At 39.1% G+C, this 25,551-nt stretch overlaps 1 protein-coding gene across 3 annotated transcripts in view; it reads right to left on the bottom strand.

Moving 5' to 3' along the window:
* Nucleotides 1–25,551, bottom strand: part of ADK (adenosine kinase) — a 233,151-nt gene that overhangs the window by 17,347 nt on the left and 190,253 nt on the right. For all 3 annotated transcript variants that reach the window (XM_088128731.1, XM_088128748.1, XM_088128741.1), the window contains one exon: nucleotides 6,446–6,532. In XM_088128731.1, the coding sequence (XP_087984857.1) occupies nucleotides 6,446–6,532 (87 nt within the window). The remainder of the gene's footprint in view (nucleotides 1–6,445; nucleotides 6,533–25,551) is intronic.

The following is a 25,551-nucleotide window of genomic DNA, read 5'->3' as shown; positions in this document are numbered from 1 at the left end:
GCACTCCCCTGGACAGAACTGGTGTACATTGGGGGTCTTCCTGGACTCAGAGCTCCTGCTAGAAGAGCAGGTGACAGTCATGGCCAGAGGGATGTTTGCACAAATTCAGGAGGCCTTGTTCATAGTCACTAATACTTTATATACTTACTTACTGATTAGATTATTGCAATGTGCTCTACATGGGGCTGCCCTTGAAAACCACTGGAAGCTGCAAATGGTCCAGAATGCAGTGGCATGTGCAATTCTGGGAGCACTGGCTCCCAGGCTTTCCAGATGCAATTCTACTAATTATCAGGGAGGGGGTATGTTACATACACCCCTACAACAAGGGCTGTCTAGGCTCAGTGGATCCACAGTGCTTGTCAGTGGTAGCCAGCCTGGAGCCCTTTGGCACATACTGAAGGTCCTCTAGGCTGCTGTCCTCTTTATCCACTGCTGGAGGCTTGTCCACAGCATGTCATGAAGACAGCCAGCCAACTCTTGGGTGCAATCCAAGAGTCTCCAAGTTGGCCAGCTTTAGGACACAAAATGGTCTATTCTACAATGCTTGCTTAACAATGCCATGAACTTGACTGGGAGAGTATTCCAGTGCTAAATGTCTTGGATCCTATAATGTTACAGAAGAGATGACTGAGAGGAGATGTGATAGCAGTCTGAAGGATTATCACACAGAATGTGGAGTGGACTGATTCTCTATTGCCCCAGAGGGAAGGACCAGAATCAACAGGCTAGATGACAGGATCAGGATGAACTTCCTGACTGTATAAGTCGGACAAGCTGCCATACGAAATGGTCAGTTCTCCTTCACTCGAGGTTTTCAGACACAGGCTGAATGGCCATCTGCCAGAGATGTTCTAGTGCAGGGTTCCTCAAACTTGCTGGCTGGGGAATTCTGGGAGTTGAAGTCCACCCGTCTTAAAGTTGCCAAGGTTGAGGAACCCTGTTCTAGTGTATATATGCTGAGTAGAGGGCCCCTTTCAGCTCTGATTCTGTGATATATCAAGACAGGTTTATCCTTAGGAACACTCCTCTGTAGTAGTTCCCAACCTTCCTGTTCAATTGTATTTCAGAAGATGGTGCTGGGGAATGACTATTCGGCATCTTGGCCACTGTCACATTGTGTTGTATAGGGCTTCATCTGATCCAGCACTGCTTAATATTTACATGATATGGTGGCATATATCATGAATACATTTATGATACTCAGTTTTAGTGTTATTAACTACCTTGACCATCATGCTTGATAATGAACTGAATTCAAAGGTGAAAATACTGAAATTAGGATCAAATAGGCAGAGAAGCTGTTGATTAGCAGAACATCAAGACATGGTGGTCAATTTATTGAAAGAGGACTATACTTCCTGTGGAAGGTTTCTTGTCTGAAAGCAGAGCTGCCCCTGGATCACCAAATGATAGCTGCTAGTCATCTTGAGCACTCTGGGTGGGAATATGCTGGAATGGATGTTATAAATAAAATAACAGGATGGAGCTGGGGTGAAGGCAAAAATTCTGTGTATGTGAATTTTTGAGGAAGTAGAGAGTGCCAGTTTTTTAACGTTCTGCCATTCATTTTCAGAACATTCTATTGCTCCTAAAATTAACTAGCTCCTTGGAAATTGATATACTTGGAAGAACGGATATGCAGCACCAGGGGACCAAATTTGATGCAGGCACTATAGTCAGCTATTTCCCTCTTAATGCATCTCCAGCTAAATCTTGCTTTCCTAAAATTATATCACCCATAAACCTGCCACTAAAATTACTAATAAATCACCTACTGGATGGCGAGAGAAAAAAACTCTTTCCACTATTATTCTACAGATTAGTGTTTGTGCATGAAAGGGAGGGAGAAGTGGAGGATTGATTGGGATATGCTTGAGAAGCCTAATTGAGTTTTGTTTAACTTGGTTTCCAGGCAGCAAAGTAGTATTTAAGCAAACAGTGGAATTTTGGAGAAGTCTCAGGACTGTTTCTTTCATGTGACTGGAGAAGCTGCACCTGTTGAATGGCTGCCTAGACACATCTCTCCTAGTCCAAAATTGGCTTGAAAGACAAAGGAAAAATGAGGACACATAGACCCTGACTTGTAAAATGATCATAGCATATGAGGCAGAGCAACATCTTCCCAGTTTTATGTGATGTGGATTATAAAATGCCTCTCTTATATTCCAACTCACAGCATGCTATGCTGATACAAAGCCTGTCCGCATTAGTGATGTATCACCAAAGAGAGCTCTAGGCGACATTTAAATTGCTAGTGTGGGTAGCCTATACATTTAGATAGGGTGGTTTTCCTGGACAAAACAGGCGGTAGGGTAGGGTAGGGTAGGGTATGATTCAGTAGAGTAAGGAGAATATTCCCTTTGATTGTGACAGAATATAAAGCTATATTTAAAATAAGGTGCCTAAACAAAAGCAGAAATGCCAGAACCATAAAGAAGGAAAATCCACCTGCTTTAGACACTGCAAGGCACTGGCATCCTAAACTTACAATATGTGGACAGCACACTCACACTTGGCATTTGCCAGTGAGCTGTGCTACTGAATTTCTGTAAACAGCAGAAAGAAAAGGAAGGCCCTGCCTTTACCACGCCACTGCCACGCACCATTAGAACCAAACAGAGTCCTCTGACAAGTCCATCTCACTTGGCAGTGTCCCACCACAACCTCTACAAGAATGTTTTGCGACAAAAGCACAGTTAGCTTCCTAATGTGCAAATCATCTAACGTTTTTCAGCAAAGAAATGGAAGGATTTGAAGAAACTTTCTGAGTTGATCTAAGGGATCTAAGGTTTTTAAGGAAAATAGCTCATCTTGGGAGCCTTTTCTCTCTTCCTGAGTTGGGAGTAAAATGGTGCAGGGGCCACTTAAGATGGGTAGAACCTGCAGTGGGCAGCCACATTGCCACTGACAACAACACTGCAGTGTGTTTCAGTAACACAAGATTAAAAGCCTCAGCAACCTATGTTGTACATATACTGACAAACCATACTGTATTACACCATACAACATTCTATCATCATGATAAACCAATGGTATCTAGAGTCTGCATGAGCTTCACTACCCTTTGCACTTCTTTCCCAATCTATTGCTCCACTGTTTTGAACCTCCATGCAGGGTGCACAGAACGTAGCATGCAGACAAAGTCATCTGAAGGGAGCAACGAAGAAGTTGGTGGGAGCTCAGGGCCAAGCCACCTGCAGGATGATCTTCATTTATATCAACCTACTTGCACTTAATGGAGGCCTTTCATCCACCAACAAGGACACCCAAATGAGCAAGGAAGAGGACTTTTTCCACAATGGCCCCTGACAACTAGTGAATCACTTACCATCCAGCATTATAGCTTCAGGAGAAGTTCTGAGGAGAGGAGGAGGAGGAGGGGGAGTTGTTGTCTTCCTGATTCTGTTCTTGGTTTTAGCTGCAGATCTGGGTTATATTTTAATATTTTCAGCTGAATGTTTCTTTTTATTACTGGTATCTGTTTTATTTGTTACTGAACAACCCTGTGACTTATTGGATCATCCTTTGAAAGGAAGATAATACAGTCTGATGTGACCAGAATAAACATTACATTTTAGGCTGACCATATATATTTTTTTTTACCCCAATGCTGGATGGTCCCATGATCATCTAAGAAGAGTATATATCATAAACAGAAAAATAATTGTAGTAGCAAATGAACTTCAATAATAAGTCAATATTTACTTCCCTAAACAGAGAAACAGAATGACCATGGGCGGGCAAAAAAGCAGTGGGAGCGGGAGCAACTTCTGACTTCCTGTCAGCTTCCCCATTGCTCATGGGAAGCTGGTAGGGAGTGTTGGAAACCACAGCCACATGACCACAGGGATGTTGGAATGACCATAATGTTGCAAATAATACTGGTCTGAACATCATGGAAATTTCAGTTCCACAAGAGTAATGGGTCCTGTTTTTTTAACGCATTCTTTAAGTTGGCAGATTTTAGGTACCTTGATTCAAAAATTGTTGCAGTATAATGCACCATTTGCTCTAACTTGAGGGTACAAACAGATAAACACAATGAGAGTTTTAGCAGTATATAGATTATTGAAAGGATTTTATTGTGAAAGCTGCTTTTGCCCCTAAAGGAAGCTAGAAATACCTTGTAAAATGACAGCAATACAGAAATTCAGTCTACTGTATTCTAGAGTTAGAATCACCTACACAGGCAGCTTTGCTACACTTTCCAATTCCTTGACTTCTGATTGGTTTAACCATGTCTTCCTATAATCAAGATTTTTCCCTATGAAATCTGTCTGTTTTTCAGGTATCAGATACTAATTGTAAAAATGCAGGAAATATTTCTAGGCTTGCAAATGTGATGGAGGCAATCTTTTTCTCTGGCATTCTGGCAGATGAGGCCTTCTTTTGTCTCCACTTTTCATTCTTACTTGGGACGCAGCCAGTTCTCACCAACTTTATTCTCCCTCCCACCGTCTGCCAGAACCTTTTCTCTCTAGCTCTCATACATAACTTGATCCTTTTGTCCCACACCCCAGGTGTAGACAGTTCTCCCAAGCCTGCCTCATACAAATGGAGAATGAAGAATGGGGAATTTGCTCCACTGATTCTCTTCTTTTCCAAATATTCCAAATATTAATTCTTAAGAAATACCTAATTGGTCTTTGAGTGAATGCTAAAAAAAGGTTCAAATTCAGACATACAAGTAGATAGATTCTTTCTGGTACATTTAGTGAACTTTATGTAAAACTGTTGCTCTCCATCTGCTAACACTATGTAAATATTGTCCTCTTGAAGATGGACTCAGAGCGGTCAATTCTCTGTAAGCTATATAAGTTTAGCAAGCTCATTACGAAGCCTCCTACTGTTTATATTCAGAATGAAGATGAGCTGAAAATGCATTCAGAACAGAATATGTTTAGAATTCAATATCAATGCCTTGCCTGGCTTTAGCTTTTTTTAACCCTAACCCCTACTTCTAATACATATGTGGTTCAATACTCTCCAAAGAGGAAGGAACCACATGTTTCAGCCTGAGCACTACAAATAACACTCTTGAAGGATAAAAAATGCCTTGACTTATGGAAGAGGAACATGGAAGTAGGCTTCTCAATTGCACTCCGAAATTAGTTCCTTAGGTGTGGTTTTGCCACATCTCCTGAAGTTTAAATCTTGAAGTCAATGAGTGGAGTCTGAGAGATAATAGCTGGAGCTTTACTGACCAGAGACGGAGACATCTGAGATAGGGACAAGCCTAATGTGACAAGAATGGGGAATCTATGATTCCACCTCCCCAAATTGTTTCTCATCATCCTTTTCCCTTGCCACAATGCTTAGAGAACAGAACAAGCTTATCATCTGATAACACAGGTAAATGCCTTTTAGGAAAGCCTCCAACTAACCGTCCTAGGGCCTCTTTGGCATGTCACCCTAACAGAAAAAGGAGAAGAGATTCATTCTGCTTCTGTCAGATTTGGGCTAATGCCCAAACAACTACCAGATGGCAGCTAAGTCTGTGTTTTCTGAACCTCGTTGCTACCACGAGTTCTGCAACACGGATCTGGTAGTCCAAGATTGGTGGCTCGAGATAAAGCTAGATTGTAACAAACTGAGCCAAGAAATGAAGACTCTCTTATATTCCCTTCCCTTGATGTGGCAGTAACAACTTTAGTCGTACAATAAGAACAAGTGCTGTATTTTGAGGAAAATAAGGAGAGTGTTGTAGATGGCTTTAAGACGTTCAAAGCTAGAATTTTCAAAATGGAAGAGCCTGTTGTCGCAAGACACAGAGATTTACTATCAACAAGGTAACTTTGCAGCTATACAGGGTTTTGATTTATCTGAGACATTTTAAACAATGGAGACAGAGAGTTGCATCCTTTATCCCCTCTCAATATTAAAACAAAAAACATTTGAGATCAGATGTAAGTCGTAGCAGATGTTATGCTATTTCTGACTCTTAAAACATATCATTCGGGGGGAGGGGCATTTCCACACCATCAGCCTAGGAAACAGATGCACTGAGGAAAAAAAGTTATAGTTCAAATGTTAGTTATTTTCATACTCTTTAATATTCACTACAACCTGCTAAAAGAAGAGCAGTGTGCTAAGATTTTAAAGCCAGAAGAGATTTGGAGTGCTCCTCAAAGCATATTTGATGCAGTTTTGTTTATGCAACATTCTGACAGGCACAATTAATCTTGTGAAAACAATGTAGATGTTGCATAATAGCATATTATCTTTAAAGGTACAAACACATTTTTCCTGAGAGAATTAACAATCCATTAAAACATACTCTTAGGATGCAAATGAAGGCTTGCAAAGAACAAGTTTGACGTTCAATACTAGAGAAAAACACAAACACTTATCATCAACATTCTCTAATGAAGTTGCGGGCAGGGAGAGGAAGGTGGGAGAACAGGAACATCTCCAAACAGAATAATGTGCAAAGGGTACGTACCACCTACAAAGGCATCTCCAGCTCCATTGGTGTCAACTATCTCACTTTGGTCACTAATTAAGACTGGGAAAGCTCTTACTTCATTTTCTAAAAGAAAGAAAATTAAAAAAACATGTTTACAACATAATTTGGTCAGATTCTGAATGGCAACTTAGTCAAAAGCAACCATTTCCATGGATGTCTTCAAGGAGAGGCCATGCAGCCCCAAGCCAAGGATGTTTTCATTTTGGACCTGCGCACTGAGCAAGGAGTTGGCTTTGTGGCCTTTCCAGGAGACAACCATTACTATGATACCTAACCAAGACACTAACATTAATTTTCAATCTATCCCAAGTTGAGCATTGATAGCAGGGATGGGAAAACTCCAGTCTTCCAGATGTTTCTGAAATCGGTAAATCTCAGTCAGTATGGCCAATGGTTAGGGGCAAGCAATATGGGGAGAACCACAAGTTCCTTAGTCCAGGAGTTGACAGATGCAAACAAGACACAGAAATGATCTGATGGAGGTTAAAAAAAAGAGAGAGAGAGAGAAGTAGGCAGAATGGCTTTGCACTCTAAAAAATATGCCACTAAATTATATCCAATTTCCTTAAAAAAAAAAGAGAGGAAGAAAAATCTGGATGGTAGGTCCTGTTTGGCATTATAGATTTAATGGAAACATTTTCTAGTTTTGCTTCCACTCTCTTTGCATTTCTGCTCAATTTCTAGAAATTCTTTCAAGGGATTTAAAATTTGAACATACCATTCTTCATCTAACTCATAATGTGTGGGGAAATCAGTTTAGAGTGCTGCAGTCACAGAACAGATACACATTCTTCATAATCAGATATGGTTTTTAAGGGAGTGATGTCATTAACACCTTTTTGATGTGCAAATTATGAAAATTAAAAAGCCTGCATGTCAGGCAACACTCATAGTGCATAAATTACAATAGTAAGATGAAAGAATAAACCTACCGTTATAGGAGATCCAAAAAGCTTTACAACAACTATGTTTATTTTTAAAGTCTAAATAAATAACCAGGATAATGCAATAAGAAACAACAAAAGACACAGTTATCAAAATGTTTATGGAAACTGTGTAAGCAATGTGGATGTGAGGGCTAGACATATCCAGGTCAGATGCAGAGACACTGAGAACAGTCAAGTCCCTTACAATAACCATGTCCAGATGTTGACTGCCCTTCCCACTAAGAAACTGACTCTCAGTCCATTTGGGCGCACAGGCAGGACTTGAAATATATATATATATATATATATATATATATATATATATATATATATATTCATTCAAAGACCTAGCTCTTTAATAAGCTAATTTTATTACACATATTAGGAAAAAAAACATAAAATCTGCAATTGCTGACTCAAGTCTGTCGATAGATAGATAGATAGATAGATAGATAGATAGATAGATAGATAGACAGACAGACAGACAGACAGACTTGAGTCAGCAATTGCAGATTTTATTTTTTTTTCCTAATATGTGTAATAAAATTAGCTTATTAAAGAGCTAGGTCTTTGAATCACTACCTGTGAAACTGTAAGTTCAGGATTGTGTTTGGGTAAAATCCCACCATGCAAAATCATTCATATAGGGAAGGTAAGTAGATCAGAACTTGCCCCAATTCCCCACTCTGATCTCTTTTGGAGAGGATAAGCTTTTATAGGACTGCCATAAGGTTAAAGAACTCTTACAGAATAATCTCAAATCTAGCTTGGAGCATCTTGAAGATCTCTCACATCTCCAAATATTCTCCTGTCCAGAGCCCCCCAAGGTGGAAATTAGGATGAAAGGGCACTTGCTTCCCTCCATCCTTTCCCATTCATTATCTGATATCTCCACTCCCATGCCAATCTCCACTTTAATGGGAAGAAATTGATTTTGGCCAGTGGAGAACTTGGGGAGCCTAAGGCGGCAGGGGAGGGGATCCTGTGAATCCTCCAGGCTTTGCGAGCTATCCTGCCTAGTGAGGAACAGGTCTCTTTGGAGGCTTTCTAAGTTCAGATTTCTTGGCTTCTGAAAAGAACCAGCAGGGACTGTAGAGGCAGTCCAGTAATCATATTCTCCCCTCCATAGTTGGAGCCCTTTCCCCAAACTCCAAGGGGGAAACTAAAATCTAAGTCATCAAAACCTGTGACTGTTCATAAATGACTCAATTCTGCATACATCTGTATACAAGAAAATGACGTACTTCTTCATATTTATTTTATTTATAGATGATGAGGCATGATCCTATTTTCATAAGTACCCTCTTGGAAGAAGCATTTCCCCATCTTTCTTCTGCAGGAGGAAACTGCCAACCCTCTGGTAGGTCACATAAGAAAGATCCTATAGATTTTCCCATCAAAAATCTGGATGCCACTACTGACTTTACAGAGTCAGTTAAAAGAGAGTTGTCCAGAAGGGTCTTTAGTTAAAGTCTGTCATCAGCACAGCTATTATTTTTATTTTGGGAGAGTAATTTATTACATAGCATATTGGCTGCAATGTAATATTACACTCTATTGGTGTGTATTATAAACCTGCTTTGGATCTGATATTGTTTATCTTTATAGCTTAGATGATAAGACCTCTCAAGAAGTAAATATGTGCAATGTTGCACATGTATCTGCATGCGTGTGCACGAGCAGACTAAAAGTGCCAAGCAAGCATCACACGTCCCCCAAATCATTTATTTTCAAAAGCAATCTTTCAAATGGTTCACAAATCCAAACATACACATTTCAAAAGCGGGCACTGGTGGAGCATGGAGAAATGCCTGAAAAATGAGAGAAAATTAAAATGTGAGCATGAATTGAAGGCTGACTACAGGTGCACAGAAAATTACAGCACTGTTAACTAAAAGATTAAATGATGGTTCTTTTAACTAGTTATAAACTGAATCATGCGATCCACTCAATGTACTAATGTAAAATTATCCTTCACTAGGCATGCTTCTATTATTTCTCCATAATTTTCAAACTCCATGGCTCCTTATCCTGCTGATAACAGAAGTAGTAGCATTTATGCTGTTTTTTCTCACCATAAATTGTATGACTGAATAAAGCTCAACTGGACGTATGTGACTTCCAAAGTACAAAATAGGGCCACTTACACATCACTTTCTGTCACAGTGTGCCACAGGCAACAAAATGCAAATGGTAGGTGTTTGCAAAATGTAACATATTATCTTACATTCTGAAATTCAGATTTTACATTTACTTTATTTCATGGTATGGTTATTTTATGCTTTGCTTATAGCTTGTGCTACAAATTGCATCTACTGACACACATATTACTTAATCACATGTTTTCCTGTTAGAATTTGGAATATAACCTTAGAGCAGGAGATGAGAGCATCAGCATCTGTAAGGGAAACACCAGCACTATTTCTCCCCCAATAAACCCTATCCCCTGGATTCCTAAGCTTTCTTGCTTGGCTTGTAAGCAGCAGCAATCTATAAAATAAAGATGAAGTGGCTCTTCTCCCTGTTTGTAACAAAGGCTGCTTTTCACTCCTTGTAGCCAATGAATAAATGTTCTAGTAATAACCAACATGCACACTGTCTGGAGAAGGTGATATTTCTGAGTTTCTAAACAATTTAACAATTAAACCGACAATGGATGCAGAAAAAGCCATGATTGTTACATAACCTACAAACTAGCCCAGTTGGACTGAGTTGTAGAGTGGTCTATGTCAATCCTGCAGAGTAGTCCAGTGTTGTTATTGCATTGTCTTGCCTATCTTTTCTTAAGGGACATGTAGTTGGGGGGGGGGGGGTGAGCTGAAGTTGACTGTAGTAGAGATGCAAATTTAGTAAGGCCTGGATGGGTTTAAGGTGTGGGCATGAATGTACAGCATTAGCCAAAGGTCCAAGCTTTCTTTTCTCTTTTCTACTGGCTGGTGCCTCTCCTCTCTTACAATCAATGTAACATCTGGCTATCAGAAAGTAGGGTTTTCTCATATCTTGTAAAGCATTATTTTGTGAACTTCTGTATGCTTTCTAAACAGGAGAACCTAAAGGTAGGCTAGATCAAGGGGCATTTCATAGTTGAAGGAAGTGAGGGAATATACACATTTATATATTAGATCTAAATCTTTCCTTTGACTCCAAACTCAGTGGTCCTATTTGGCACCTCAGTCTAACTGGGATTAAATATCCATTTGTTTTGTTCATTCAGTCCATGAATCATATCAAGATCAGTTTCAGGACTGAAATAGTTTCCTTTCAGCTCTTGAGGATTTTCATCACAAGTGGAATGATCTTGTCCAATTCCCAAGTTATAAGAGACAATAAGATGCAAGTTCCGTATCAATTTCTCAAGCTCAGGACTATCTACTTCCACAGATCTGCTCAGTCACCAGTACTAGAAGAGCACTCCTCCCTGATGGTATCAGAGGATTTCTTAATTCAGTTGGAAAACTGACACAAAACCTGTAGTTCTAGGAACAAAATTGTATTCCCAAGAATATTGTAGTAGTGTGCTTGGTGTAAAAGTCTTATTATGTGGCTGATCAACAATATGACAGCTCCAGATCCTGGCCAAGCTATCTATCACTCTCCATCCCCACAGGAAAAGATGATACCCACAGATCCTACTCTAACTCTTTGCACAATGCTCACCAATATTCACAGAATCCTAGCACTGGAAATGGCCGTTGAGGACACTAAGCTGAACTCCCTCCTCAGTTCAGGAATCCAGATTAAAGCATTCCAGAGACACAGCGATCTAGCTTCTGGACACATGCAGTGCAAGATGGCCTATTACCTCCCTATATGATCGGTTCCTGTGCTGATGTTGAATTGGCAGGTGGAGTAAAAATGCCTTATTTTAGGTAGGAGATTTGCTATACAGTTGCCATTCCTGCTCTTCATCCCCATCAGACAGTTCTTAATTTTCATTCTCTTTGCAGAGATCTCTTGAAGGTGGGAGGGGAGATACAAGAAACTGTATATCTGAGAAGAGGCTTTGGCCCTGTTATCACAGAATTCTCAAGCTGGAAAGGGTTATCACAAGCCAACTTGCTGCTCAGCACAGAAATCCACATTAAAGCATTCCAGTCCTTTGTGTCTAGCCCTCACCTGAATACATCCAGTGAAATGGATTTTTTTCTCCTGCTTTGCATCCTAGAAGATCCAGATTTAATCACTGGTCTCTCTAAGTAGGGCTGAAAAAACTCCAGTCTAAAACCCTGGAGAGCTGCTGGTGCTCACTGTGGACAGTCCTGAGCTAGATGGACCAAGGTCTGATTTGGTACATTTCTCATGTTCTTGTCCAAGAATGTGGAGGCCTTTTCCTGGCAAATCATGTGTTGGTGATGTCGCCCAAAAATATCCAAATGTATGTGTAAGAAAAATGGAGACAGGTTTTATAGCAGCAATAGCAAGACGACCTGACATGTTTTGTAACAGGCCATGCTACTAGAGCCAACACTGATGAGTGGGTAAGACTCCAAGCACCTATGGGAGCCAGAAGATACTCTAAAGTCCCTGGTCAAAAAAGTGGATGACCCCTGCCACTGGATAAAAAAATTCTGCGCATTCAACACCATTTAGGTTAAAATCCTACATAAACGCAAACTGTGAGTGAAACTAACGTTTAGTAAACCTGTAACAGTGTATTCTAGTTCTTTATCTCTGATTTAGGAATGAATGAATGAACGAATAAATAAATAAATAAAAGATTCCACCAATTGTTCCCAAAGGACTTTATAAACTCTGCAGCCTTTACTTATGTTCCCCAAAGATTTCTAGTTTTTGCTGCTTCTTACACTGCAGTTTTCTTAAATGGGTTTTATTAAGAATAATGTTTTTTAATATCTTTCTGAGGCACAATGAGATTTGAAATTTATGCTAATCTCCAAAGGTTACATTCTGTTCTTAACTATACTCATGAAAATATAGAATAGATCACAGTGTTCTCAATGGAATTATCTCTGAAAGATGATGGCAGGAAAAACTACAGCAGTATCTGCCCCTCCAAATGAAATACATTTATTCATCCTAAATGAGTTGTTGATTGTTCCTCTGATAATTAAGTACACAAGTCTATGATCCTTTAGGATCATCTAATTAGTATCCACATAATTTCACTTAATTGCTACTGTAATTGGAATGTATAGGATTTACTCCCTTTCAAAATAATTGCATGCACATTTTAATATAAATTATGTAACAGTTTAGTTTATAGATTATTTTCCACATATGGAACACAACTCATTATGATGCTAGTTATTATAATCGCAGTTGTGACAGGCATTTTCTACCAAAAGCTTCTGAATCGTATGTTTGCATACCAAACCTGTAAAAGCATGACGTGGGGATAAAGATACTCATAAAAATAAAGAGCATGGCTTAGACACCCACTGTCATTTACAGTAAGAAAGCAAAAAACAAAACAACTCCAGCTATAAAGAACAGCTCATTATGAACACAGTAACAAACATGCTAGCAGGCATAAATGAAAAATATCCATCCTGCATATTTCCTGAACATTGTCAGGTTTATGCCGCAACTTGTCATTTTTAATTACTTTTCTTTTAAAGCTTTCCTGGGCTTACTCTTTGTTTTAAATATCCAAAATAAAATATTGCAAGCAGTTAAAGGACAAACAGGAGCATTCTGGCAAACCCTTTGCCACAGCTCTAGAACCTTTTTTCTGACTGAAATTACAAATTATTATATCTGGGAAAAACCACTCCAAATAAAAACAGATTATGGGTGCAGGTAGGGGCCTCTATCACCAGTGTGTATTCAGGCAGGGGGAAGGAGCTGAAACCAACAGAACTGTATCCTTTCATTTGCAGTCGCTACATAGCTGACTTAATACTGAGACTTGCAGGAACCAAGATGGTATTTTGCATACCCAAAGATCCAGATAGCATACCAGAAGCCACTAAAGAGGACTAGGAAAATAATGAAAATAATGGATCCTTGTGAAAGGGCAGATGGTTGTGTGAATGACATATCACTACTCCAAGAAATGTTTGGGCGAAGAGCAAACTTATCTACTGAGCAAGGGTTCAGGTACTCAATAAAGACATGACACATCTAAAGCTTAGCAAGATGCATCAAGACAGAAACGCCACGTAAGACTAGATAGTTGGATGAAGCTGTTATTCTACAGAAGTCTGAAGTGAATGAAAGGATGACCCATCTCTTAACAAAGCTGATGGGTCCACCTGAATCTACAATTCACCAAGATACATCGCAATCAGAAAGCCACCTTCAAAGGGGATAATCTCAGGGTTGAAGTAGCAAGCATATGAAATGGGTTATACCTGACAGATACTAAATCTAAGAGGGCAAACAACTGATAGGAATGGAGGGTGAGATAAGATAATCCCTAGAGAGACTGTCTGACCATAGGATGGGAAAACCCAGGGCAGTCATCAGCTAGGGAGCAGCCTGCTAAAATTGCAGCTAAGCAAATCCTGAACAAACCAAAGGCTTGAAACAAAATTACCTATTGACCTGCTTAGGCCCAGGTTAGATTAGAACAGACCCACTTTAAAGCATTTTTATATTTATTAACTGAATAACCTTATATTATTTCTTTATCAGCATCATTTCATACCTTTCTGTAGGTTTTTCCCGCCCTTCTGTGTTTGTTTTTTGGACCCTAGAACATCTAGCTGGAAGATCTCCTTCAAGTCTGCATTTGGGGCAGATTAGCCAGACTGTGGTTTAAGGTTAAGAGGACAGACACTGTCCTGTTTTGGGGAGGCCTTATCTAGTATCTGTGGTAATCTGTAAGCAGATCTAATGTTTCTGTAACAAATTAAATGGCAGGGTTTAACACGCAGAGCAGATCTTACTGAGAATATTATCAATATTGGAGTGCAATACTTCAGCCTGCTGCAGTGGTATTCATGATATAACATTCCCCTGTACAATCAGATTCTCCACCTAGAACTTGATTTTTTAAGGGGAGGAAGAATTCTAGCTTAAAACAAATGCAGATGCATTTCTTTCTCTGTGTAAGAATAATTTCTCCTTCTACCTTCCAATTGAACTAGAGATTGAGACACTACCTGCTCCACTCTTGGCTCCTTCTTACCCCATTTTATTCCTTATTTTGCCCAATGAAACATTATAGTGAACTTGCGAACTGCTGATTTTTTGGTACTTTAATCAGGGAACCTCAGATACAGATTTACCACTCTGGAAGCAAATTCTCTGGTCTTGGAACTGGAATGAGACTACAGAGCTATATAGTCTAGACCCTCCTTCATGCCAAAGAAGATAAAATTCAGTGGAAAAAAACACCCCCAAAAGTGATTGCCAGACTATCCAGCTCTCAGAATTGCTTAGGTCACAATTTAGGCCTTGGAAAACCTGAACTTGGGAAAAGATGAAATATACCTGTCAACTTCAGGGAGAAGCGGTCAGAATTTAAAAGCAAGGGATACAGCCACAGACTGCCTTGTATCTGAACAACCTCTATTGGTCTATTGCATATTTCCAAGCTAAAAGTAATGTGCATCACTCTGGCAAAACATTACATCTTGCTACAGCCATTCCAGAGATTCCTGCTTGAAGCTTGTTGTTCAGAACAGATGCTTCTGATAGCAGTCTAATGACACTGCTAACCCCTTTATTCAGGGATTTGCTTCAAAAGCCTTGAATAACCTAGGACCAAGTTACTCCAAGAACCATTTTCACCTATTAAAATATGCCCAGACTTAAGATTATGTTAGATTTGTAACTAATTAATAAGACAGAGGATTCTGTATTACCAGGAACTGAATTTTGGAATGCCCTCATTATGGAGATTCCCAGACTTCTACTCAATTTATTTTAATTGTGTGTCAAAAATGTATTTCAACTATCTTCAATGTTTAATTAAGTGCTGCTTTATCTTGCTTACAATGGACATTTTATATTGGTGCTGATAGTTATTCTGTATTTTGAATGGTGAAATGCATCATTTCACTTTTTTGTCAACCAACTTGGTTTTATGTAACAGAAAAGAATACAGTCAGCAATTTCTTTTCAGAAGGAGAACTACATTTCATGATTTCGTGGCCACGAATTTAACCACCCACCTCCATCCATCCATCCATCCATCCATCCATCCATCCAGGGTCAAAATCACATGAATCAAATCAAATCAAATCAATCTTTATTACACCCACTGATCAAAACTAAAAATACAAATAAGAGACACAGAAGGTATAAAAGATATAATAAATGTGAATCTAAAAAGGAGAGAAAGGAATATGAGATAGGGTATAGGGGAGATTTATTATATAGTATGTGAGAGACTATGTCTATATAGCAAACTAGATGCCTACTGAGTTGGGTTTATAGTGTTGAGTCACAAGCAGAGGCCCAAACTCATCATCCAATGGATACTGAGTGCTGCTGCACAGATGCTTGAAAAGCTGTATGTTGTGGCAAGGTTAAAAAAATCACATGAAGTTTGATATGAGAACACCTCTTGTGAGGTATGGCTGAAAAATTCAGTCATTTTTTTTTTTTTAATCTGAAGGTCAATAAGTGCCATCTAGTGGCATTAAAGGTGCCACAGTGCCCATGGGCACCATGTTGCTGGTCCTCAATAATAAGGAATTTTAGCTATTCTAATTCACTCACCTGATTCACATTTCCAAATATGCAGCAATAGGTATACACTATATTTACAAATAATCACAGAAATTCTTTATTTAGGGCACATTTTACTCTGAAGTTTTTAAGTTTAAATATAGGTCCTATCTTGTGGAACCAAATCTCTCAAATACAATTGTCAGGATCTTGACATATCCAGAGCATATAAAAATCCACAGTTAACACTATAAAAAAAGTCACAGCAAATGACAAGCGAACATTCCCACTTGTCTTCACAAAGGCATTAAAAAGGAGTGAACTGAGCAGTTTACAGAATGCTGAAGTGCCCACGGATGGGACTTCAAGAGATATGAACAGAAACCAGCCATTTACAATAGGTACTCTAATCTAATACACTATAATTATACAATTATTGATGAACTTCCTCTTGACAAACAATACATGCATGAGGATACCATTCTTTTCTTACAAGTGATTAAGAAAGCTGTTTATCCCTCTTCTGCTATACCCTAAGCTAATAAGTTCGGCGCTGCAGATGTTCGTGTAAGCAGTACTGATGTTTAATGGTGCATGATGCTCTAGGTGGTTCCCATAACCTCGTTTTGTCTGGTATGTGCTTAGTCAATTGATATGATAATAAAGAAAGGAGACTACAACAGGCTGGGCTGGGTGATGACAATTTGCATAGCTTTTATATTTGCCATTATTTGATAACTGATTACTTACAGAATTCTTCTTCCATTGCCAGGGACGACACATAATACTATATAGTACAGATTTACAGAAATTACAGTCTGTTTGAGCAGGTGGTAGGAAGAGCATAGAATAGCTAATTTATTGCATTTTTGTTGTTAGTCCTATGTACTGAATTCTGCTACCTCTTCTGAGAATCATTTCTAACATCTATCACATTTAACTTTGGACCTGCATGAGGTTCAGAATATGCCTTCCCACAAACAATTCACGCTTGCTTTTAAATCAAATAACTGCCAGTTTATTGTAGTATAATTTGCATAGGCCAGAGTATATTTTCAGATAAAATTAATGCGAAGTGTCTAACATCTGTTTCAGTTCAACAGACACTACGTCTTCCTGCTCTACACCCTCCTCCACCCAAAGTCTCTGATACTGGAGTAATGGCAGTCAAATTCCACACCAGCTTGTGAACTGAGATACAGAAAATAGAGGTCCTTTGAGTATTCTGGGCTTGAAACAAAATACGTGCATTTGGGGAGCTTTGTTTTGAGATGAAATCACAGTTGGAGCAAAACTGGCCATTTTGAGCATCACTTTTCCATGTGTTTCATTATACAAAACAACTCTAAAAGGGTCGTTTTAGCCTCAAAGCAGCTGTTTTAAGTGCTCCAAGTTCAAAACGAAACAAGCTGTTTCCAGTTTTGTTCTAATGGAACACAGTCAACTTGGACTCTTCCGAAAGAAAGGTTCAACTGGAATGGTTGAGTTCTAAGTTCAAAGCCAGTACATTCCCTGTTTTGTCCACAACCCTTGAAGGAGAATATTCAGGAAAGCATGGCATACGTGTTAACCCAGCCATTAACCTTATGTGATGGGTTCCAACTGTTGCCTATTAAATATAGATGAATCTTTCCCTTCTCTGTGGGGATTAATGAGCCTTAAATCATAGCACCATCTGAAACTGACATCTATTACAACTGATTTCGAATACAATCTATTGAATATATTTAACATTCTCTAAAGTGCAAACAACCTATCAGAGTCATGCATGGAGATCAATAAAAATGAATTCTGCACCTATTCCTGTTCTTCAAAAACTCTCTTCTGGGCATCATCTTTTCTCTTCAACTTTTCAGAATCCAATATTTAACCTACATTGGGCTATATTGCTTATCTCTGACCCTTGAGAGTCTTGGTTAATAATTCTTGCCTCCTAACAAGTATAGACAATGGCTATCAGTTATTTAGTGGGCCTTACCAAGAATTTAAATGTTTCACCAAATTCTCTTTCAACTGCAACAGACAAGATAGAACTTACAGTAAATAACTTAAAGAGAAGCATTCTCAATAATCTAAATGATTATAGAAGTAGATGGAGACTGTATTATATTATAACCTATGTAAGTGATTGAGATATCATGCTCCTACTGTTTCCCTCTAGAACGCAGAGAAAAAGTGACTGTTTATAGCCATGGAATTTAAGGCATTAAATCAGTTACTTCTCAGATTACAAAGCCTATCCCAAAAAAGAGAGGGGAGAAAAGAAAAAGTAATATCAACCCAGCAAGACCAGTTTCAAAAAATAATTTATCACAGTACAGAAAAAGAAGAGGAAGAGGAGGATTGGAACTACAATTCCACTGTACCCCCCACAATTTCCTTGGTATACAACATGTCTACCCATCTGTCAGCCCCACTAGATTAGGTAGACCAGACCAGGAAACCAACTCCACAGGAAAGCTAAAACTACTTTCATGGAGATAGGCTCCAATGACAGAATCTTGCAAGCCTGATTGTGCTGGACCTCCTCCCCCTTCTTATTCTCCAGGGAATCAGGAAGTGTCTGCCTGAGCCACTTCTGAATGTTATCTAAATGTTCTGGACTTAAAAGATGCTTTAGCCCCATTTGCCTAGGCAACGGAGCCTGTGTATCCATATAATACAAGGTCATCTTCCTTACTCTCTACACCATCCCACTTTTTAGAAAGTAGACTAGAAACAACATTCTTAAAAGGAAGGTTACATTATATAAAGCAAAAACCATCTTGAGAACCATCTTTATTTTCCATAATGCACCTGCATTCCACATAGGCCCCACAGGCATCCTTAGAAAATAACATGGGGGGGCTTTAAGGCCTTTTCTTTGTTTCTAAATTTACCTACTTGGCCAAACAACTAAATAAGTACATGTATATGTATATAGAGGTATCTGCAGGGTATGGTTAAAAAGTCTAAATGGTGGCCAGAACAGTGTGATCAAAGCTCTGCCTGTTTTTTCTTTTTGTGAAGTGTGTGACACATAAAAAACAGATGGAACATCAACTGCACTATTGTGGCCACCATCTTGATTTATATGTATGTCTGTATGTTGGGGACCAACACTTGACACACAACAGACACACACACACCCAAACAAACCCTGGATGGCTAGGGACAGGGACTGAGAGTTATCTTGACAGTTTATCTCCTGGTAAATGGGAAAATGGGTTTTTTGTTACTGGCCACATTCATGGAAATAGCCATTTTGTGAATGAAGCAGCCATCTCCTTGATCGTCCACATCCCTGTATACAGCTTTTCAAAAGGGCCTTCTGGCCCAAAAAACTGGGAACCCGCTGAGCTACATTATTGGGATGATATATCCCTCCTAGAGGCACTGAATGGTAGAACGTGCTTACTTACTAAACACCCCACAAAAAATAAAAACCAGAGCAACCAGGCTGTATGGCAAAGCCAGATGAAAACATACCTACACCAGGAACACTATTAGAGGAGCAATGAATGTAATACACAACAATATACATTTTGCAAGAGCCAGTGTGATGTTAATTGTTGGAATGCAGGATTAGGACTGGAGTGCCATTATTATTGTTGTTGGATTGATATTTTGTATTGTGAGTTTTTAACTCTATGTTAGCCACCCAGAGTCGCTACTGCAAGATGAGCAGCCATAGAAATAAATAAATTGTGTAAAGAGATTATGCAGAGAGGCCCCAGAGACAGTCCGACACATAGTGGCAGGGTGTGAGATGCAGCAGGAACAGCATATACTCAACGGCACAACCAAGTAGCTGGCATTGTGTACAGGAACATCTGCACAGTGTATGGGTGAGACCCTCCCAAGTCCAGATGGGAGATTCCTCAGAAGGTCATGGAGAATAACAGGGCTAAGATCCTGCGGCACTTCCAGATCCAGACGGACAGGCAAGTACTGGCCAATCAACCAGAATCGTGGTAGTAGACAAGGACCAGAAGACAGTGGTAGCGATAGCAGTGCCAAGTGACAGCAACATCAGGAAGAAGGAGTATGGGAAGCTGGAGAAGTACCAGGGCTTGAAGGAAGAACTAGAGAGGATGTGGAAAGCAAAGGCCGAAGTGGTCCCAGTGGTGGTAGGAGCACTCAAGGCTGTGACTCCTAAGCTGGAAGAGTGCCTCCAACAGATCCAGGAACAACATCAGAGCTCTCTGTCCAGAATAGTGCAGTGCCAGGAACAACTAAGATACTGTGCAGAACCCTCAAACTCCCAGGCTTCTGGTAGAGGACCCAAGATTGAGGAAGACACATACCACCCATAGGGATGAGAAAGGAATTTTTTTATTTATAAATAAAAGCATTACCCTGAGCTTTTGAAGGAGATACAAGATAGAAATGCAATCAATAAAGAATGAAATAAACTCAAGATACATATGTATCTGCCATCATTGCCCACTGTACTCCAAAGATAAATTGGAATGCATATATGAATGCAAGCAATGTATATATGTCAGTAACTCAGGCATCTGATGAGTGGACTATAGTTTGTGACACTTGATGCCACAGTACATATTGTAATATTTTAGAAGCCACAAGACTGTCGGTTTGCTGCTGCAAATGAACATGGTAAATCTGTTATGATAAATATTAACTGGATTTTTTAAATTCATGAGGACTTGAATGAATAGACACTTTATTTAACAGGATGACTACTGATTCCTGTGGATTAAATCCAAGGCAGTTAATAACTATCTTTATGAATGTATGCGTGAGACAATAATTTGAAACTACGCAATTATTTTACACTAAGCCTTCATAGCATGGGTGGTCTGCTTAATCATGGCCAGAACGTATTAATCACACATCTCAAGGCCAAACAATACAGCAGAATAACCCAGACTTTTAAAGATTTCTTTTTCAAATGCCGTGAAATATTTGTGTGGGGGAAACAGATGAAGAAATCAATTTAGCGGTTTGGCACAAAGTCTACATTCAGAGATGGCAAAACTGAAACAACACTCCCAGAAGCTTCATGTGCCTGCTAAAAGCTTTGAGACCCCTCCCAAATTGTCCCTGAATTGTAATTTTTAGTATTATAGGGTAAGATTATGAAATACATCAGCAGTTATTGTACAGTATTAATAACACATAATGTTGGCCTTGCTCTTAGCCTTATTTTCTGCTCTCTGGAGCATAGCGCCTTTGATCTGAAAAAACTGCACCTCTGGTTCAAAATATCATGCAAAAGTGCAAGAGTGTCCAGGGGATTGGGGAGAAGTGTCAAAAGTCAAGGTGTGGCTGTGATCCCATAATTGAAGCTCCACCTCCATCATACATGCAACACAAAACAAACCAGGGCTTCAATTGTGTAGTCATGGCTGCCATCTTAACTTTTTTGACCCCTGCGCAGATGACCTTGCAAATGTGTGTCATGGCTAAAGATGCTAAAGAAATTGAAAAGTAACCTAGATTGGTTTATTTTTATCAACGATGGCTTGCTATTAGTATTAAAAAAACCCAGCAACGACATGAACTGAAGAAGAAACCCAGGAAGACCCTGAAGCTAAATAAAACAATTCTACTGCTGTAACTACAGGTAATTACAAGTAAAATAAGACAAATCAAAAAGTTAAACTATATGGTTGCAGCATCTGTAAAGTCAGGAACAATAGAACTAATCTCAGTCTAGTTGTAAACAGAAGCAGAACCTGGATGGACATCTTAGGGGTTGATGCACCACTTTCGTATTTTGATAGCCAGGAAGATGAAAAGAGGCACCCGGTAGAAGATCAGAGGAAAGGTGCCTCCCTGCAGATACATGGCACATGACACATTCAGTTTCTAAGCCAGGAAAATCTCTTAATGATCCCTTCCCCCCCACCCCGCCCCATGATTGCATGCTTGAACCTGGCTGTTAAGGTGCTCCATCATGTGCTTTCCACGGAGTTCTGAAAAACCTGTCTTCTAAATATGCCAAAAGAACAACCCAGCAAATGCCTTCCTTAAAAAGGCCCTTCCCAAGTGTCTCTGGATATTGTACCAAGGAGAGTGGAGATACACGGTGGCAAGTTTTGAGCACTGAACCAAATCTACCTGATGAATGAAATCTGGTTTCAAAGCCAGTTATGGATTCTTTTTCCTGCCCCAAGTCATTCTTCTAATGGAGGCAAGGCAGCCTCCTTTCCTCTCATTCATGCCAATAGCAAGTTTTAACCCGGTGGTTTAAGGCTATCATGTTCCTTAAATATTTTAACACTAGCAGGTGGATTCAGGCAGAGACTGAAACAGACTGTTTCCATTCTTAAAGAAGTAGCTGGGATGCCCTGAAGGAGGCCTAAGGTGCTCTTTAAGCATTCATTCAGGACTACCTCACATTATCATTCCATTTCTAGACCCCTGTCCTATGCAGAAGCTGCAACATTATTGTGGCTGGCAAACTTCTGGGGACCAGAAAAATTAGCTGGCCCGCAAACGTTAATATTTAAAGACTGCAACAAGGCTATAACAACCAGTCGCTGGAGTTAGCTCCAGGAATAGAGATTCAGGGAGAAGAATTTCTATTTGAAGGAGAGATACCACTCTCTATCTGTTGAGCTTGGATTTGTCCCTTCTGCTATTGAAAACCACCACTTCTCTTTTTCATAATTAATACTCAGTTTTTCCCTATCACACCAATTCACCAATTTGGTCTTCCTTCCATCCCTGTGAATGATAAAACAGGCATGTTGCCAGCAACCATCAAGGTCAGGATGTATGACCATAAACTGTTAAAAAAAGGTTAAACCAAAATGGAGCTAATAAAGATGCTTGTTTGATTCCTTTATGTAAAAGGAAGGTGACAGGGACCCTATAAACTATGAGCAAACAAAGTAGAATTGTTCTCTGCTTGAACATAGTCAAACAGCAGACTTCATCACCAGTAACTAAACTATAAAGTTAAAACCATTCTCAATAGGATGCTGTCAGAATCCCATTAATGATATGAAACGATAAGTCAATCTCGTTAGGAAAAGCAAAAATGTACAAAGGTTAAAAAATGGAACATCTATTGAAAGTATGGATTATGATCTTCACAGGCATTGATGACAGCAATAGCATAAGGTCTATTACAAAATAGACTTTACAAAAGCCAGCTTTTAAATCCAACTTTGTTACCGTGTAAAAAACAAAAATTACCAGTAAAAAGCAAATGTAAAACACAGAGGTATTTCTAATATCCTTGTATAAACTTATATTAAGACAGCTTCAATTTCAGTGTAAGAAAATGGCCGTATTTAACTGCACACCACACCTCTTGAATAAATGGCAAGACCTGAATGATTTTAAGAAGCCAAGAGTTTTTCTGATACATAAAATGCTTTTATTCCACATTATTTTATGGCACAATGAAAGCCTTACTTAATACCTTTAATATTTCTACCAATTCTTGAATGGGACCAATTGAGTTCTTCCCTTAGAATACCGAACATACATAGGAAATTAAATTTGCATCACAAATGTTATCTGACTTTGTACATCAGGTTATAAAAGTTCATTGTGACTCTAAATAATAATGCACTTTCACTGCAATTGATCTTCAAATAAAATAATCCTCGAGCCATTATGCACTGAGTAATGAGGTGGGAAATGAGTGGGGAGACCACTCCCACTCTGGCTTCTGTATGTATGTATCTATGTGTGTGTATTTAATTCTAATTATTATTATTATTTTCCATACAAATGGCCTAACAAGTGAACACCAAGCTAGATCATGTAGGAGATATATAGTGAAAACATCCTGGTGAATTGTACTAAGTAGATTAGATGTCTCCTTCACACACTGACAGTACAAATGACAATCGAAAGTATTCAAGAAGATGTTCACCTTATTGTGCTACTTGGCCAAGGCACATTTGACTGTAAAAACCTTGCAAGCTGCTATTCCTGATTTTTTTCCACACACAATACAGAAAAGGAATATTACAATTACTGAACACTTCCCATCACTAAAACCCAAGGCGGGACTCTCAAATTATGGGTCACAACTATACTGTATGAAGAACTTTCGAGGGAGGCGGTTTATGTAGGATCACAGCCAGAACTCAATCCTAGTTTTTAGTCATGCGCACTGCCACTGTCTCCCTTCTGGACTTAGTCTGGGCCTGAACAAGTTTCTCTTTTTCTCACGGTGCAACAGTTTGACACTGCCTTCCCCCGTCTTTCTGCATTATCAGTTTCTCTCCTATTCTCCCTATTGTCTGAGACAACCACATTCTATCAACCACATGCAGTAACTCCAGCTTGGTCCCTTTAACACCTCTTCCAGGTCTTCATACTCTGGATGTATCCCGTCTCTGACCTTTAAAGGCAGTACTACTACGTGCTTCTCCTGCACCGCTGAGAGTTTGGAGAACTATTCTGCCCAACTCTTCTTCTGTGATGAGACTTGGGGCCCCTTTTCTCACTTAGCATCTCAGTAACCATCCTGGGCATCAAGTCCAAAAATAACACCTCTTGGTTTTGGCGTCTACATGGTGCCCTGACAGTTTCTGTTCCTACAGCATGTGACTTGATTCCTGGCACTGGTTTCTGGAAGAATCCAATTCTATGGACTCTGCTGTTGTCTTTCAGAAGCAAAGCGTTTCTCCGAACCCAGGTCACAGAAGCTTTTGTACTGTAATATAATTCAGTAACTATACTACATGGTAAATTAAGACACATATATCTCTTTTTCATTTGGTATTTTATAATAAATGGTATGCGAAGAGAAGGAGGCTTGATATTCAAGAATGGAAGGATCTATAAGAACATGGCAAAAACAATAATACACTGGTATGTCTTTTGACAACTACCCACGGGCCATGCATTTTTACATTCTTAATCATTATTAAACGACTTCATGTCATACACTGCCTGGTGAATTGCTGTATCCTGATACAGAAATGAATTATAAATGAAATGAAAGATCAAGCAGTCTTAGAAGAATTACCTCTGGGAAATGAAAATCTTTAATTCTCTTTTATTATTGACATTTATTTGGCTACCATGAATAATAATACAGCACAGAGATTCAGCTAAGCTTATGTACTGAACAGCTTTCCTGGAGTCAAACTCACTTAACATTTATGTTTGCTTATGTAACTGACCTTGTGGCTTATGCGCCTCTATCTTGAATTTGCTAAGCATATAAATCAGTGTATCCCCTAATTTAATTTACACATGGAATCAAAAGTGCAATCAATCCTCAAATAATTTCCTTATCACACAAAACCTCCAAGATTTGATTGTTACGTTAGCAGCTTCCCCATGAATGAAAGCAATATACCACAGAAGAAGCCAGTAAAACGCATGTTCAAATGACGCTTAATATCATTTTATTCATCTAGCCATGTGTGTTTAAATCTTGAGTTTATTTTATTAAAATTACACCACGAATTGCAGAAGCTTTTTGGCAACTGACAATAAAACATAAAATCAAAACTAAGAACTGAGATATTCAAACCATTTAGGACAGCAATTAAAAAATATTAAAATCAACTATTAAAGAACTATTTTAAAAGGTGAGTTTTAAAATAGATTTCTGTGATTGCCACTGCTACCTGTATTACATTTACTATAATAATG

This window comes from Python bivittatus, unplaced genomic scaffold, assembly GCF_059951505.1.
Source record: "Python bivittatus isolate LINGU-HERP-01145 unplaced genomic scaffold, Pbiv_v1 ctg000050_np1212, whole genome shotgun sequence".
In the NCBI taxonomy this organism is placed as follows: Eukaryota; Metazoa; Chordata; class Lepidosauria; order Squamata; family Pythonidae; genus Python; species Python bivittatus.
Note: the sequence above shows the minus strand (reverse complement) of the source record. Positions and strands in the feature narration are given on the sequence as shown.